The sequence below is a fragment of the Rhipicephalus sanguineus genome, chromosome 5 (assembly GCF_013339695.2).
Source record: "Rhipicephalus sanguineus isolate Rsan-2018 chromosome 5, BIME_Rsan_1.4, whole genome shotgun sequence".
NCBI classification, from domain to species: domain Eukaryota; kingdom Metazoa; phylum Arthropoda; class Arachnida; order Ixodida; family Ixodidae; genus Rhipicephalus; species Rhipicephalus sanguineus.
This window is the reverse complement of record NC_051180.1, coordinates 10194980-10210945: the sequence shown is the minus strand read 5'-3', so window position 1 is coordinate 10210945 and position 15966 is coordinate 10194980. Positions and strand designations below refer to the sequence as shown.

Sequence of the window (15966 nt, the reverse complement as noted above, 5' to 3'; positions counted from 1 at the left end):
GACGAACAGCAAGAAATGATTGAAAACCTAAACTGAGAAAGTATTCAGGTAGAGATACAAATGAATACTATGTTGAAGACAAAGGTAATGCTAAAATAGCCTGGCAAAAGAATAAGAGTTTGCAATTAGCAACTAGCCCCTAGAATATGTGTAAAGGTATATATGTCTAGGTCAACTGCTAACAGGGGAGCCTACTCAGGAAAGGGAATTTGTAGAAGAATAAAGATGGGCTAGAGTGCATACGGCAAATGTTCCCAAATGACAGGCAATCCACCACTGTCCCTAAAGTGAAAATTGTACAATAATTGCGTACTGCCAGTACTAACATATGGGGCAGAAACTGAGAATAAGAACCTCGAGAAGAAGTTAAGAACCATGCAGCATGCCATGGAATGTAAAAAGATAGGCACAACATTAACATGTAAGACAGCGAAATGGGTGAAATAACAAACAGGGGTAGCTGATATTGTAGTCGACATTAAGCAAAATAATTGACCTGAGTTGGCCATGTAATGCATAGGACGGACAACTGGTAGTCAGTTAAGGGGAGACCCTGCTTCTGAAACATGTTTCTTGTTTTTGAGCGTATCATTATGAAACTTTCACAGCTTATGTATTTTTATGTGCTGATTTCAAACATGCAATTATTGTTCTAATACAATATGTAGTTTTGAAACTATTGAATAGTTTTTGTATTGTTAGGAGCAGGCTTTATTTCTAAACTGTGAGAGTTATCAAGCAAATCAGCCTATCACAATAACCTGGAATCAATGCTGTATGCAATAAGACAAGAATGGATGTTCTAGGCCCATTTGAACAAAAGTTATGGTATGTTGAACATTCCCAGCTTGATCCCAGTTTGACCAAGCTCAAAATCACTGACTTGCCGAGTGTTCAACGTACTATAACTTTTGTTCAATTGGGCCTAGAACATCTATTCTTGTTTTATTGCAAACAGTATTCATTCCAGCTTATTGTGATACGCTGATTTGCTTTATAACTCTTACAATTTATAAATAAATCTTGCTCCCAACAGTATACACGAAATATTTGATATTTTGAAAACAGCATAGTGTACTAGAAAAATAATTGCATATTTGAAATCAGGACATAAAAATACATAAGCTGCGAAAGTTTCGTAAAAATGTACTCAAAAACAAAGAAATATATCTCCGAAGCAGGGTCCCCCCTTAATGTGATGAAAAGATACCAAGAGATAGTAAACGCTGCCAAGGACAGCAGAGAGTTAGGCGAAGTGATGAAATTAAGTTCGCAGGCATGAAATGGAATCACCTTGCTCAAGATAGGGTGAAATGGAGATCACTGGAAGAGGCTTTTGCTTTGTAGTGGACAAAGAACAGGCTGAGAAACTGATAAATGATAGATTGAGAATGATAGGGTGACCATCTTAATTTTGAACTAAAAAAGAAAGACGATATCCACTTAGAAAAGTTTTGCCTCGTGAGAACAAGATCTTACACAATTTTAAAGAAATTTCCAGAGAAATTGCAATTGTATTTTGTTATATTCATTATAGTTGGGCACAATTATAGAAGTCGGTGGCATTTCCACCTCAGACAGACGCACACAAGCCTGTACCAATGAGCGCATTCTCTAGATTGACATTGCCGACTACACGAGCTGGATTATTTCTTTAGTTGTGGCGGCAATCGGCTGCCATGCTTCGGTAATCTAGGCGGGGCCTCTCCTGCCTTTTTGAGTTGTACCCAACCATAGTTTGTCCTAAAATGCTTGACTGTGTGTACAGTTTGAATCACGCTTGTCTAAAGCGGCCAGGCAGCCGCTTCAGCCACCGTTTTTTGCAAAAGTATGCAGGGACCGATGCCATATTGATAGCCACAACGCATGCCCTTGTGCTCTAATTCAAGCGTGAACGGCCTGTAGCTAATCCAAGGTAGCAGCTGTGGACAGCGCCAGTGTCTACAGTCACACGCTTGACCACACTAGACAAATGTGATACATTGTAATGAAGACGTACCATTTGCATAGCACGCCTGAAGTTTTTTGCTAGACAACCTGTGCAGTATCTGACTATGTGGCCATCATGAAGATTCTCCACGTGAGGACCATCACATCAGAAAAGGCTACTGCAGAACTGCTGCACTGGCCACGTTATGTATGCTGAGCCAGAACAGATGCAGGGCTGATGCGCTTGTACGTCAGTGTATATTTCCCAAGGGTGTGCGTATATTTGATAATTTTAAATATTGAATCAAATATAGTGTCCTGCTCGATCCAGTTTTCAAATTGAATAGAACTTGGTTCCTGCAGTTCCATTTGTGCTCTTTATGCTTGAATTATGCTACTAACACATTAAAATGATTTTATATCAATTCTAAAAATGGCTGTGAAATAGTCAAAAATTATTCGAATAGCTTTCAATGTTCAATTAGTTTCTGATACTCTTCAATTCGTATTCAATTTTGTCTCAAAATTATGTTTCCACATGAAGCCACAGCACTCACGAGGCTGAGAGGGAGCTGACTGAGCTAACATACTTTCCGAAGGCGCAGGGCAGCAAGCACGCTGGGCCGATTAGCCATCTGCTGTGCCAGGCGCACATTGCGCATCGATGCTTGTGGCACTGGAGGAATCTGGGGCACTGCAGCCGCTGCTGCCGCAGCCCGTAGCGCCTCTGCCTCGGCCTGCTGACGGTATGCTGTGAAGCTGCAACAGAAACCACAGGGTTTTGAACCAGAGAAGCATAGCAATGCCTTTCAGGGACAGTTTAGACTGAAGAGGTATTCTCTAATGACATCACTATCTTGATTAGCTTCATAGCACGAGCTTCATTATTAGAACACAAAGTAAACGTTGTGGGGATTGCACACTACAACGTCAAAGCACCATTTAAAAATTTGTATGAAAACTCCAGTGCTACTATTATGCTGGTACCAGATTTTAATTTCATCTTTCCTTAATTTTGTTGCCCTGGCCGATTAACAATTCTTCAAGTTTGTGAGATAATCTTGAAATACCTTTCATGAAATTCCAGGGTTTCCAAAGTGGAATAATAATTTCAGGACCTTCAAGGACCTCAAAAACACAATTTTAAATTTTAATGGTTTTCAAAGGTTTCAAATACTTGTATGCACCCTGAAAGTAGGTCAGTAAGTTGCAAGACAATGACAAGAAGTCATTATATCTCATGCCAGCACACACCGGGTGAAAGGACAAACACGAAATAAAAGGACAAACACAAGCGCTTGTGCATGTCCTTTTGTTTCGTGTTCGTCCTTTCATCTGGTGTAAGCTGCCATACGATATAACGATCATCTACTAGCTCACCAGTACATTTTAAACAAGTCTTTACAATGGAAATGCAATGCAGAGAAGCACTTCAAGCTTGCCAAGGATATGAGTGCAACCGTATAACATGCTTAACGAAGGATGTGACATTGATCACACCGGATACTACATTTCTTTGGCGCAAATATACAAGGGATGTTCAAATGAAAAGGTACGAAATGACACTGTGGGTATAAATGAGGATATTATTCAAAGTATACACTATGTGCCTGATCGCAACAATCCCATTGATGAACGAGCCGAAGGATTCCTTGTTCCCAGAATTCCTGTGGCCTTGACAAGGCCCAGTCCTTCATAGCGTCCTTGAGTCTATTGACCTAGTTTAAGCGCTTCCCTTTCAGTTGTTTTTTCAGGCGACCAAACACGCGGGAATCCCAGGCGATGAATGGTGGCCGGTTTAACACCTTCCGCTGTCAGAAATCAGATAACGCCCCGCTACTATTCAATCGCCGAATTTTGCAATTTGAACGCCATCCTGTCCTCACACGCACTGCCACGTCAATTGGACGGCACTCTTTATAAGAGGGTATGCTCGCCAGTGCGCATGTGGGCGCCCCCACATGCTCCGATCCACAGCAGAGACTCCAATCGCATCCCTAGATGTCTCGCTACATTCTCCCATAGCGGCATAGGCATCCATGTAAACGGTCATGTTGTTACGATATTTCGTAACCTTTCATTTGAACACCCCTTGTAGTATATGAAGAAGAAAAGGTGGATGAAACGGTGGTGCTGAACAGTACTTGCACTTAATAAATCACTTTTAAATATAGATATCGGTGAAAAGAGGATTACAGCTCAAAGCAACTGTGCAGTTGGCATTCGTGTAATTAGCCGAGCACAATGCGTCACACAAATGCTTACTGCACAGTTGCTTTGAGCTGTAATCTCCTTTTCACCGGTATGTTTAAAGTGGTGAGTTGGGTGTGTTGGTAGATAACTGCAAAAATCTACAGTGCAAAAAATTTGCAGTGGCTTAGCTCGGCTATGCCAGGATATACGTAGCGTTAGCAAAGGTTCAGCTGATTATTCTTAGCTCTCCAGATTGTCTAGAATTATTAGTCCTCTTCTGTTCATTCTTTGTACGCTGAACCGCTAATTGACAGGCAACTACTTCGGGATCCGATGAGATAAGCTTCTAGCCTCTTCTGCACCGCTGAGCAGCATTTGCGCTCTCCTTCTCCATGGCGTTACCCACCTGCAAACGCCAGTCAGAGGCGCTATCACACGGCTCTAGCGCAGTGTCAGACGGCGACTGCACAGCGAAGGCGAATAGCTGCGCGCGCGCCGGCGCCAGTGTGTGTACCATGGCTACGACGTCACTCCTCTCAAATGCGCAGACCAACAGTGGCGAGTCGCGTGCGGCAGTGGCAGAGTCTGCGCGCGCTGGCGCCAATGTGTCTGCCACAGCTACGACGCCACTCCTCCCGAACGCGCGCGGCAGTGGCGAAGAGAGCGGTGAGCCAGCTGTGTGACATCACTGATCCTTGCGCATGTGCAGCATGGCTCATGAGGATCCACGCGAAATCGGCTCCAGCTAGGCAAGTGTAGCTAACGCTACAAAAGACACACAGATGGAACAAGGAGAAGTGGACGAGTGCTGAGCTTCCAACAACTCTTATTGGGAAATTATTGCACATGTATGCTGTCCGATACAGGTGTCATCATCTGCCCACGCGTAAATTCACAAGCTGTATTGTGCCCACACAAGCTCTGTGGCTTTGGAATGTAACTTGTGAAGCACTTGGCACAGTAATGAACCCAGGGATTGCTATGTGAAATAAGGGTGTGGGCACAGCCGGGACAGACACCCTGCATCATAAATTCCTGAGAGAGGCAATTGCGTCGCACAACCATTGCGACCAAAAGTGTGCCTTGAATTCGTGACTTATTCGTTCAAAACACTTAGACGAGCCCTGCCTCCGCACCTTTACTGAATCAGGTAGGCGTGACCATCATGCTCGCTGACGTACAGCCCCGTGCGGGCTGGCATGCAGCCAGTGCATGCTCATACACTTCATAAGTTACACTTATCCGTTCAAAACTATGTGAAATAAACACTGCATATTGGAATAATTGTGTCATCTGAGTGCAATGCTCACACTTTCCTCCTTATTTCATATTTTTGTTCACTGTTACTTTAACCATTCCAGGGCATAAAACAACATTTTTCTATGAAGAAAGCTCTGAGGAGCCACAAATTCTAGCAGAAACTTCATCCAGAATTCCTTTCCTGCCCCCTCTAGGCACAGAAAACCTGCACTTTACTGAAACCCACTGATCACACTGTCCTCAAATGCACCATCAAAAACATCAGCCTATTCGAGGCACAGCATGGCTGGGTCACTATGGCCAGCATCTGAGTAGGTTTGATGCAATGTAGGCATGTCGCAGGCAGGGGCCCAGTCAGTGGCATGATGTGCCCTGAACAGACACATGGAAAGACATGCACTCATGGTTTACTGCATACATGTCACCACTGTACAAAAACCACCAGCGATGGCATTTTATGAAAATAAGAAAAAAAATTCTAGACAATACTATCGTGAAAGGGAAGGCGAGAGAAGTCCAGAAGTAAACGGTACCTTCACTGAAACGGTGTCCAGGGACAGGGTGTGCAAACACGGACACAAGAAAGAAGTCAAGACACCATAAACGCTGACCTCTCGCTTGCGTCAGTGTTTGCACGCCCTGTCTCTTTAACATCAGTACTTACCAACTAGCTCAGCTCTCTGTTATTCTGAGGTGTCTAGAGACCAATCTTGTTCACATAGTCTATCTCTACCTCTCAGATACGGGTGCCCACTATGATGATGAATATGATTGACGATGATCGTGGGTGAACATGTAAAACATGTAAAACACGTATGCCACTATGGCACATACATGTTTAGTCACCTAGGCCCAAAAAACCAATATTCCTTCTTTGTGAGCGTAGATTTTCATCTCCCTTCGAGTAACCAAAGTTCACATTACGTTTTCAATTAAAAGTTTATTATTTTTTCTAGCTTCTAACTGTAAAAATACAGGTCCCGATACTTTTCATACTTGCGGCCTTTAAATGCCAAGAGAAAAATGTTTCTTGTACAAAATATAAAAATTTTATGAACCTCATTGAATAGGAATTCGGCATGCCTCTGCTGCTGTTGCAGCTACTAGTATTTTGTACATATGCAGTGGGCAGAGTGATGTTTACGTATGCATACAGTATTACGAGACACCATATCTACACACACATAGTCTTGTATTTGACACCACACATTCTCCCCATACACGTAGTGTTCTTTTACCCTTTTCTGTGCGCCTAGCACTTCGTGTTTGCTCTTGTGCGAGTTTAGTGCATTGAGTACGGGTCTGTGGGTGTTAAAGTATGAAAAATAATTATGCGCTGTTGTCGCACCATGCCTTCTGGCCACTGTCAAGCATGCATACAATGGGCTTGAACAGTGCATTCTACTCCTGTATTGGAAAAGGGGTCACTACCAAGCCGGGGTCACTACAATCTCCAGGACTGGCCCACATTTTTTTTAGCCGCAGATGGACACACCGAAATTTTTGATCAACTCACCAAATGATGCTAAGCATTAAAATACAGCTGCAGTGATTTTATGGTGCACTCAGCAGTGTTGCCCACATTTACCACTAATTACACTTTATTGCAGTGGGTTCACTGGAAACCCACCTAACTGTTTGCATAATATTCTCACCCGGAAACTTGGCTTAAAAAACAACATTTATTCAAACAGGAACATGCCCATTTGGTAATAGCAGCGGATCATTGGGGCTCCTGCAGATTGACCCGAGCTTATGTACAAATGACCAAAGAGATGTTTATGGTTTATTATAATGCACAGTCCACTGTTATTACATGCACAGTACTCACAGATTGAACCCCGTCAATTTAGGGCAAAGCAATGCACCTACTTTTGTTTCTACCGTCTTCAGTTCATGTCGTATTGGTGTAATTTCGATTTGAAGCTTACATCAGAGTCAACATTACCTTTAGTGGCCAGATTCGTAGTGACGTGACATGGTTATCTCGAGCAATTGCACACACCAGTCGTTATACTGAAAGTTTTGACATTGCATTTCAATCTATGAGCAATGTGCATATGAGCCCTGACTCGTTGTCCTCTTTTGTTAATAAAATACACATTATTAAATGCTATAATTTTACAAAACATATATGTTCAGCAACGTCAAAAGTGAACAATAGGAAACTCGAAGGTCCCTAGCATACTCATGTTGTAGCTGCTTTTAATGTATTCATGTTTGAGTTAAGACGCTTTATGAAAACTGAATGGCCACTGTTCAAAATATACTCATTCAATTATGATAAACAACCATTCATCATTATTCATTTGCTGAAAGGCATTCCACAGAGCACATGAACATGTGCTTCTTCCTATTGGTACTGAACAATATCCAGCTATCATACAGCATTGGAGGATACTTGTTTTTATGTAGAATGCCACAATTTTCTTTATTTGTGTGGTATGTCATCATATAAGGTCAATAACTCAGCACAAGCCAATTTTCTTTTTCCGATGATTCAGAATAGAAGGCATATGGTTGCATCAAGAAAGCGTCATATCGCATCAGAACTAGTAGCACCATCTCCTTTGCTATCAGCAAACTAACCACTGTAAATGGTCTACCATGCTACGTGTTGGACAAAACATGTTGTGTAAAGGCTCACCGTTCATTGAGGCTGAGCTTGGTTGTGTTCTTGAGGATTACTTTGCTGGCCATGGCGCCTTGTCCAGCTGCACAGAAAAGCAGCTAAGTGTACGAACATCTTTCCCATGTATGAATGCATCAGCTTTAATTAAGGCTTTTAGTTCTTTTTTTTTTTTACTCATCCTAACTCTTGCGAAGCATAGCATGAACAAGATGCAAACAGAAAATGAAATTTTTATGTGTAGAAAGCACTAGTTTTTTCCTATATCTGCATTTACTTCACACTCTGGGTCACACCAGAACGGATCACTGATTCATTGAGAACTGGTGCCCTTGTGATTTTTTAATATCTCAAGATGCTATGTACAGCTCCCTTCACAAGCAGTACACATCATGGCAGCTTGTAATACAATTGCGTTCACTTAAAATGATCTCACTGTCAGCAAAGGCTTAGTCACAAGAAATGAAAACAAAGCTGTTTTCAGTGTATGCAAGCAGCAGAGCAGACATTTTGGAGAAAAATAGGCATGGCACAGAAAGGACGATGACGAAGTGGAGACACAAACTGACAAACACGGGCGCCAACTTCCAACTGTTTAATGCCAGAAACCACGCTGATATATACGTGCTGCTGAACAAGGTAATCTCATTACAGATATAGTAACATAGATGAACTAACAAAAACAATAAACAGTTGGAAGCTAGCACCCGTGTTTGTCAGTTTGTGTCGCCACTTTGTCCCCGTCCTTCTTGCGCCATACCTATATTTCTCGAGTAACGAACAGACTAGCTCAGCAGCAAGCCCTGTTGAGAGCAAACATTGTAGCAGCTTTCAGTTATTTGATACAGCAATGCTCTATGCACCCAATTTCTTCATCAGTTCTGTTTTTTCTCACATTTGTACAATCATTTCTACAATACTTTGTTTCATACACAGGATATAACACTAAGTTGAAGTGTAGGAAAGAAGTGTTAATTTTAAGGGCTTGTTTTTTTTTGTTGTACACAATATTAATGAGCACTAACAGACAATAATGCCAAGGAAAGTATAGGGGATGTTATTAGTAGTAAATGTAAGGTAAATGTGAAGAAAGATAAGTGGACGAAAAGATAACTTGCTGCGGGCAGGGACCGAACCTGTGACCTTCGAATAACGCGTCCGATGCTCTACCAACTGAGCTACCGCGGCGGCCATCCATCCCCCCGTCCACTTTATAGGATATATATGTACTGTGAGCATTGTTTATGCCCTTCATGTTCTCATATGTACATACTCATCATCACCAACTGTGTTTGTGTTGTGGGGCTCATACTCGGGACAATAAAGAAGAGTCTTGACAGTCCTAAACGTTGCCTCACAAGTGGTGGAGGTGCTGGGTTACTGGCAGTGGTGGAGGTACAAGTGGTGGAGGTGCTGGTTACGCTTAAATGTACTGCACGTACATTTAAGCGTGGGAGCGTCAGTCAGAGCTGCCAGTAACCATGACGGCGAGTGTAAAACACTTTTTCTGCCTGTTGGTGTCACGTAGCACCTGAACTTATTAAGAGCTGGCAGCTGACCAATAATCCCTCGCATACTACCTGAAAGCATCAAGTCTGCCAGAACGAGACCCTCGCTATGAATGAAGGAAAGAAGTGTTAATTTTAAGGGCTCGTTTTCAGGGCCTTACATTTACTACTGTGTATAAGAAAGAAAAACGAGCCCTTAAAATTAACACTTCTTTCCTTCATTCATAGCGAGGATCTCGTTCTGGCAGACTTGATGCTGTCAGGTAGTATGCGAGGGATTATTGGTCAGCTGCCAGCTCGTAATAAGTTCACGTGCTATGTGACGCCAACAGGCAGAAAAAGAATGTTCCACACTCGCCGTCATGACTACTGGCGGCGCTGACTGACGCTCCCACGTTTAAATGTACATATATATCCTACAAAGTGGACGGGAGGATGGCCGCCGCGGTAGCTCAGTTGGTAGAGCATCAGACGCGTTATTCGAAGGTCGCAGGTTCGGTCCCTGCCCGCGGCAAGTTATCTTTTCGTCCACTTTTCTTTCTTCACATTTACCTTACATTTACTACTAATAACATCCCCTATACTTTCCTTGGCATTATTGTCTGTTAGTGCTCATTAAGTTGAAGTGTGATACATAATTGGCACATGGTTGACTTCATACATTACAGTCACAAAGTATAGTACAACTGTCTCACAGAAGATACCTGTTAAACACAGTACAGCAGGAAAAGTGAGAAGCTTGTACATTTCGTACTGCATGTGCAAAAGGAAGGAAACAGACAGCATCAGTGATGTTCGTGGTCTTATGCACATCAAATATGAATTGTTATTAACTAGGGCTGTGCGAATATTCGAAACTTTCAAATAGCAAATCGAAAAGAGCTATATTCGATTCAGTACTCAAATCAAATAGTGCATATTTGTAATACTGAATATTTTTCTAATAATCGGCAATGAAGAGAAATGCTCTTCGTTGGAACAGCAAGGGGTAACTTTTCTTGTTTTCATCATCGAGTTACCCAGATGCATGCAGCCCATGTACTTACGGGACTATCAACGGTATATTGATCACAGGATGAAGGCACTTTTGCCGAAAACTCTAGTGTCGCAGAAGCGACAGTGTCATAAATTCGCTATCTTCACCATGACATTCATGATGATGTTAGCTCTTGAAAATTGCTTAGTATTCATGGATCAGTTTTATTTAAAAACTTTTGACCACCTTGAACACTGTAGTCACTGCTATATTTCATCCTGCAGTCACAAAATATTTCGAAGGCTCTAGTTGCTGCTTTATACGAGCTTGCTTCAGTTTAATAATCGTGGAAAGTCATCATAATGTTCCTTTGTTAAAGCTGTGACTAGATGTTTCAAATAAAATGCTGTGGAATTCTTGGGCTTTTTTGAAAATTGTTACCTTACCAGAGTACGGCTGTTTTGAAAATGGTTGACTTACTATTCGAAAACTATTCGAACAGTATTCAACTTGTATTTGTATTCAATTCGATGTCATCAATATTTGATTCGTATTCGATTCTGTTCTAAAATTCACAATTCGCACACCCCTATTATTAATTCATAGAATGGAAGCTGCATACACAGGACAGGACAAATTGGAGAACGCTAGGAGAGGCCTTCATCCTGAAGTGGACATAAAAGAGGCTAATGATGATGATATTGACAATGCTGATGAGCATGCCCAGCTGTAAGTTCCTTTCCGCATTTCAAGGCAACCATCAAAGCACACAGCTATTATTGCAGACATAAACGGACAGCTCACGAAGTGCCATAAGCAGCTCAATCAATTAGAGGTCCATTCCTACAACCACGGCTGCGCTTGTCTGCTTTCCACTAGTGCTGGCATACAAATCTCTATTATGGTTGTCTCACACTGCTTCCAGCACAGAAATGTGTAAACACGACCGTGGATTCACCCAGAAAAATTGTGATAAAAAAATGTTCTGCAATGTTCTCCACATTGCCACTGCTACATACTCTGACTGCATACTTTGATCGGTAAGCATCTTGTTGCATGTCCCTTTATGATGCTGAATTTAAGCTTCTTTTGCTTCATGTTTCAAAAGATAGGCCAACATGATGACAGGATACAACCACAGAGAGGAATAAGTATGGGGCTACATGGTGGGAAAAATTAATTCTTAATGACACAATGTTTTAAAGATAGTTTTAGAATTTTATTTGTAGGATTTGAAAATGAAGCGTGAACAATGCTACATGATCACTAACAAAAGAAGAGCTTGGTCTCAGTGGCACAGAAGTGACAAAAATGTGGCATCAGCCAAAGACAGTGTAGCCACACAGGCTATCAGAAAAGTTAATAATATTGTGGACTGCAATTTCATACTGAACTCTACAACACTGCCCTTACCTCACACAGTTACGATAGTTGGGGGCAACAATTTCAAAACACCTAACAGAAGAACACAAATTAATCCTGTCTGTGAGGCCAGCAAAAGAAAACTAAGACTTCCGATCAGAAATTAAAAAATGAACCCAGTATGCCTTAAATTTTCTGCTTCTTCTAAAATAAGCATGAATGATGATTTCCGTAATAATGCATAGTATGTTTTATAGTTTCAAACTAGATAGGTAAGCTTAGTAAAAACAGGGGATTTTCAAACAAACACACACAGAAACAACTGACAGCTTAAATTTTAAAAATTGGCTATTTACACTCAACAGATCCTTTTTTTTTTATGCAACAAACACAACAAAAATTTATGGCAAATCCCACTCAATGTGGAAATCAATTTCATGCGAAGTATTCGGTGAGTAGCTGCTTATGCCACATTTTTTAGCTTTGAGCAAAGTCTTATGAGGTGGATCGACGTCTTTGTCTAATATTGAGTAGTTGCGAGCATATTGTGAGATTACCAGGCATGTCGACTGCACTGGCATATAAAGGGTAGCTTGCTGTCCGACCTAACGTCAGCAGTCACATCACAGCAGAAACGTAACTTCCATCCGAACGAAGTGTTAGCAGCGATCATTGGCATATTCCTCTGGTGATGAGCAACACTCAATTATAGTTTGCTGAGTCATAAGAGTACATATGTAAAGTTCATTACATTACTATAAGGCGGAGAGCCAACACTGCAACCACAGTTCATGGAACCACAGTTCACAGTTCTAGCGGAAAAGCGCAGATCCCGTTGAGCCTTTAAGCAAACACTTTTTAAAAAACAAATCAGTTGTTAGATTGCGCTTGTCTGTGTGCACTCCTTTCTTCGTCCCCCGTTTGTTTACGCGCAAGTACCACAATGAATTCATTCCAACTAGGCCGGCTAGCAGTTTTGCACAGTTCACGTTAGACAAGCACCACTACCGCAACTGATAGGCAACCATTGGTGTACCCAACCACTTATTCACAATCTGTACTATGGGTCGTTGCAGCACATTTTGCACCGTTTGTCTGCTACATTGAAATAGACGACTATAGCAAACGGTATGTCTTTCTCTTATTTAACCCATGCAATGTGTCTTGTAAGGTTTCCAATGCCTGTTTTCGCTGTTCCTGGGTTGATGTAGACTGTGGATTACCTGTGGTGCATACCCGCATACCATGGGTCGTGGTATGTGGGTATGAGCCACACGTGGCTGGGGGAAAAGGTTTCACGACGTACACAATGTGCATGTCCCATCATTCATGTCATGACCTCTGAATGGTGTTCATCATATACTCATGCCCTTCTTTGCCAATTTTGGTCAATACCAATTTAAGGAGATGACCACCAGAACGCTCAGATGTAGATGGCTAGATAGATGGATAGAAACTGTCAAAGTAACCTTGGTTCCCAAAGAAATGCTTCGCATTTAAAATCAGTGGTTGCAGAACGAAACAATTTCTCTTCCCATATATTTATAAGAAAGCTCCCAAACCAAAACTTTCTCTTAAACAAGATAAAATTCCTAGAATGTCTATTCGGAGTAATTTGTACCTGGTTCTGTCGGGTTAGAGATGCTCCTCAGAAAGCCATGCACACCACATCCAAGAATTGGTGCAAATGCATACTCGTTCATTTTTTTGGATGTACGAAAAGATGGAATGAATCGCCTCACCAGCTTGCTTGGTGGAATAATGCTGCACTAAGAACTTTTCGACAGAACTAAAAAAGATAATAGAGTGCATAATGTGTAGTTCTTGTAAATTAATGTAAGTTAATTTTTTGCATGCATTGGCACTACAAATTTGTCCTTTAGGTACAAAGTCAGTTTTTTTGTTTATTTACAACTAATTTATGGTCTTGTGAATACAATTTGTGCATTTTCAAGTAGTGTAACTAGTATAAAGTGACCAGACGTCTCAATTCAGGCAGGACATGCCCGTTTTGCAGCTGGTGTCCCGCTGTCCCGCCAACCTGCTTGCGGGACAGTGTTTTGTCCTGCTTTCAGCCGAAAGCCGGCTTGCTGTCGTGGTCAGCTAGCCTGACCAGACCACCGCACCCCTTTGCTATACTATACTGTACGTGGCTGTGATCTGCATTCTTTCTCTTTCTTTCTGTCTTTCATTATTTCTTTCTTCCTCTTTCAATCTTTTTCGAGTTCTCTCGCCCATAGCAACACTATCATACGGTTCACATAAAAGCTTTTTAGCTAACGCGCCTGGATAGTCAAGTGGTTGCGACACTCGCCTTCGGACCGTGGGTACCCGGGTTCGAATCCCGCCTCGAAATTTTATTGCGTTCTATTTAATTTTCCTCCTCCTCCCCACTTCGCCGAACAGAGTTTTCACTTAATGCTCGCCTCCCTCCTTCCCGCGGTCATGTCTCAAAACTACTAGTTTTACTAGGCTTTACTCTCTCCCACCCCTGGCTTCAACCTCCTTCCCCACCGCTCTCCATCACTGTTCGCTCCACTCTCTTCTCTAATGTCTTCTCTTTCCCTCGCACCTGCTGTACTCGGTAGTGGGGCTTGCCCAATTCCTGTGGTGCATACACGGCTGAGTTTTTGCGTATAGCGGACTTACTCCCAGCGTAAAACAGCTTCGCTGTCCTTCCTTCTGTCATTCCGCAATCCCCCCCCCCCCTCCTCCCTTCCCGTCCCTCTTTGGATTCTGCGGAATATGGTCACTTTAAAATAATACGACACTGCATGGGCCGAGATTCGGTAACTATAGAAGACGTTAAAAACCAAACAAACCGAGTTGCTACATTCATAATATATATTAAATTTGAGGCCTTCAATATAGAGAGCAAATTGCTGAAGGCCATAAACGGTTTATCTTGCAGCGCAAATTGTACAACATTCATACAACTCATCTTCTTGCTTTTCCACCGATCTGCCTAATGAAATGTGGTTAACAAGGTCAAAACCATTTTCACACTGTATTCCACGACAAAACAACACCCTCTGCAATGTAGATACAGAAAGCGTGCGTTTTACACGTATATAAGCCAACCGAACTTGTCTACAGACCGACCGTTCTCACGCAGTTGACTGTAAGCCGGTACGCAAGAAGCATCATGACGCACGACTCTCTGTAGATCTCACCGCACATAGGCGCGCATTTAGCACTTGCAGAGCGGCTAGCGGAACCCGCATGCCTGCATCATTTGCGTAGCACTGTCAGACTACATGCGAGGAGCAACGAAATACGGCTCACTCGACCCATTGCGTTGCGTAGCGACGTTGTGAAAGTCTGCGAATAACCTCTGTGTCAAAAGCAAAAGCGTAAGTACACTAGTGAAGTCGGCCACAGGCATAGGTAAAGGCGTTATAAATGTCTCCGTTACCATTACCTTCACTTACGCGCAACCCGACACGCCGGGAGGATTGAATTGTAGGAACTCACCAGCGCTGGCGAAGCGTATCGTTGGAGACTCGCAGTTTTTCAGTTCAGACACTGTGAACAGGGCCAATAACTAAGGGCCTTTATGCTTTCTAGGTACTACCGTTTACTACGAAACAGTCTAAAATTATAACTGACAGCAAAGCCCCTTCATGCAACCACACAACTATATACAACACTCGCAAACAATCCGCTAATTCTGGATTGTCTTGCTTTCTTGCTTGGCCCTCGGGCTTGGATTATTGTACGTCTTCCTTAATTTGAATGTCTTTTAATTTTGGTCCCCAAAAATCTTCCAACAACAATAGGGCTCTATAGTTTTATAACTTTCAGCTGACATTTAGAAAATTTTATTTTAAGGTGCTGTCTTTCGATTTTTTAATATTTTAGTGAATAACATGGCACGGCCGCTACGTGGTGCGTGGCTTTGCGCGCTGCATTTGAAATTCGTGCCGCTCACCTTTTTTCGCAATTCAGCAATCGCGATCGCTCTCATGATTCAGAAATAGTGCCTAGAATGTACTGGTCAGTATATTCGAGGTAGTATAATTCAGATATATATCTGTGTGCCCCACGTACATTCACCCACAGGAAATGGGAACGCCATGCGCCCTGCCGATTATTGTGCCGAGAGCTGT

General features: G+C 42.3%; 1 protein-coding gene across 2 annotated transcripts in view; it reads right to left on the bottom strand.

Annotated features, from left to right (window-relative positions):
• The window catches only part of LOC119393192 (chromatin target of PRMT1 protein), a 31358-nt gene extending 15827 nt beyond the window's left edge, over positions 1–15531 (bottom strand). For both annotated transcript variants that reach the window (XM_037660038.2, XM_037660039.2), the window contains exons 1-3: positions 15332–15531; positions 8030–8096; positions 2520–2688 (exon numbers count right to left, since the gene is read on the bottom strand). In XM_037660038.2, coding sequence (XP_037515966.1) covers positions 2520–2688; positions 8030–8082 — 222 coding nt within the window. In that variant the 5' untranslated portion in view covers positions 8083–8096; positions 15332–15531. The remainder of the gene's footprint in view (positions 1–2519; positions 2689–8029; positions 8097–15331) is intronic.
• Between the last annotated feature and the right edge of the window lie 435 nt (positions 15532–15966).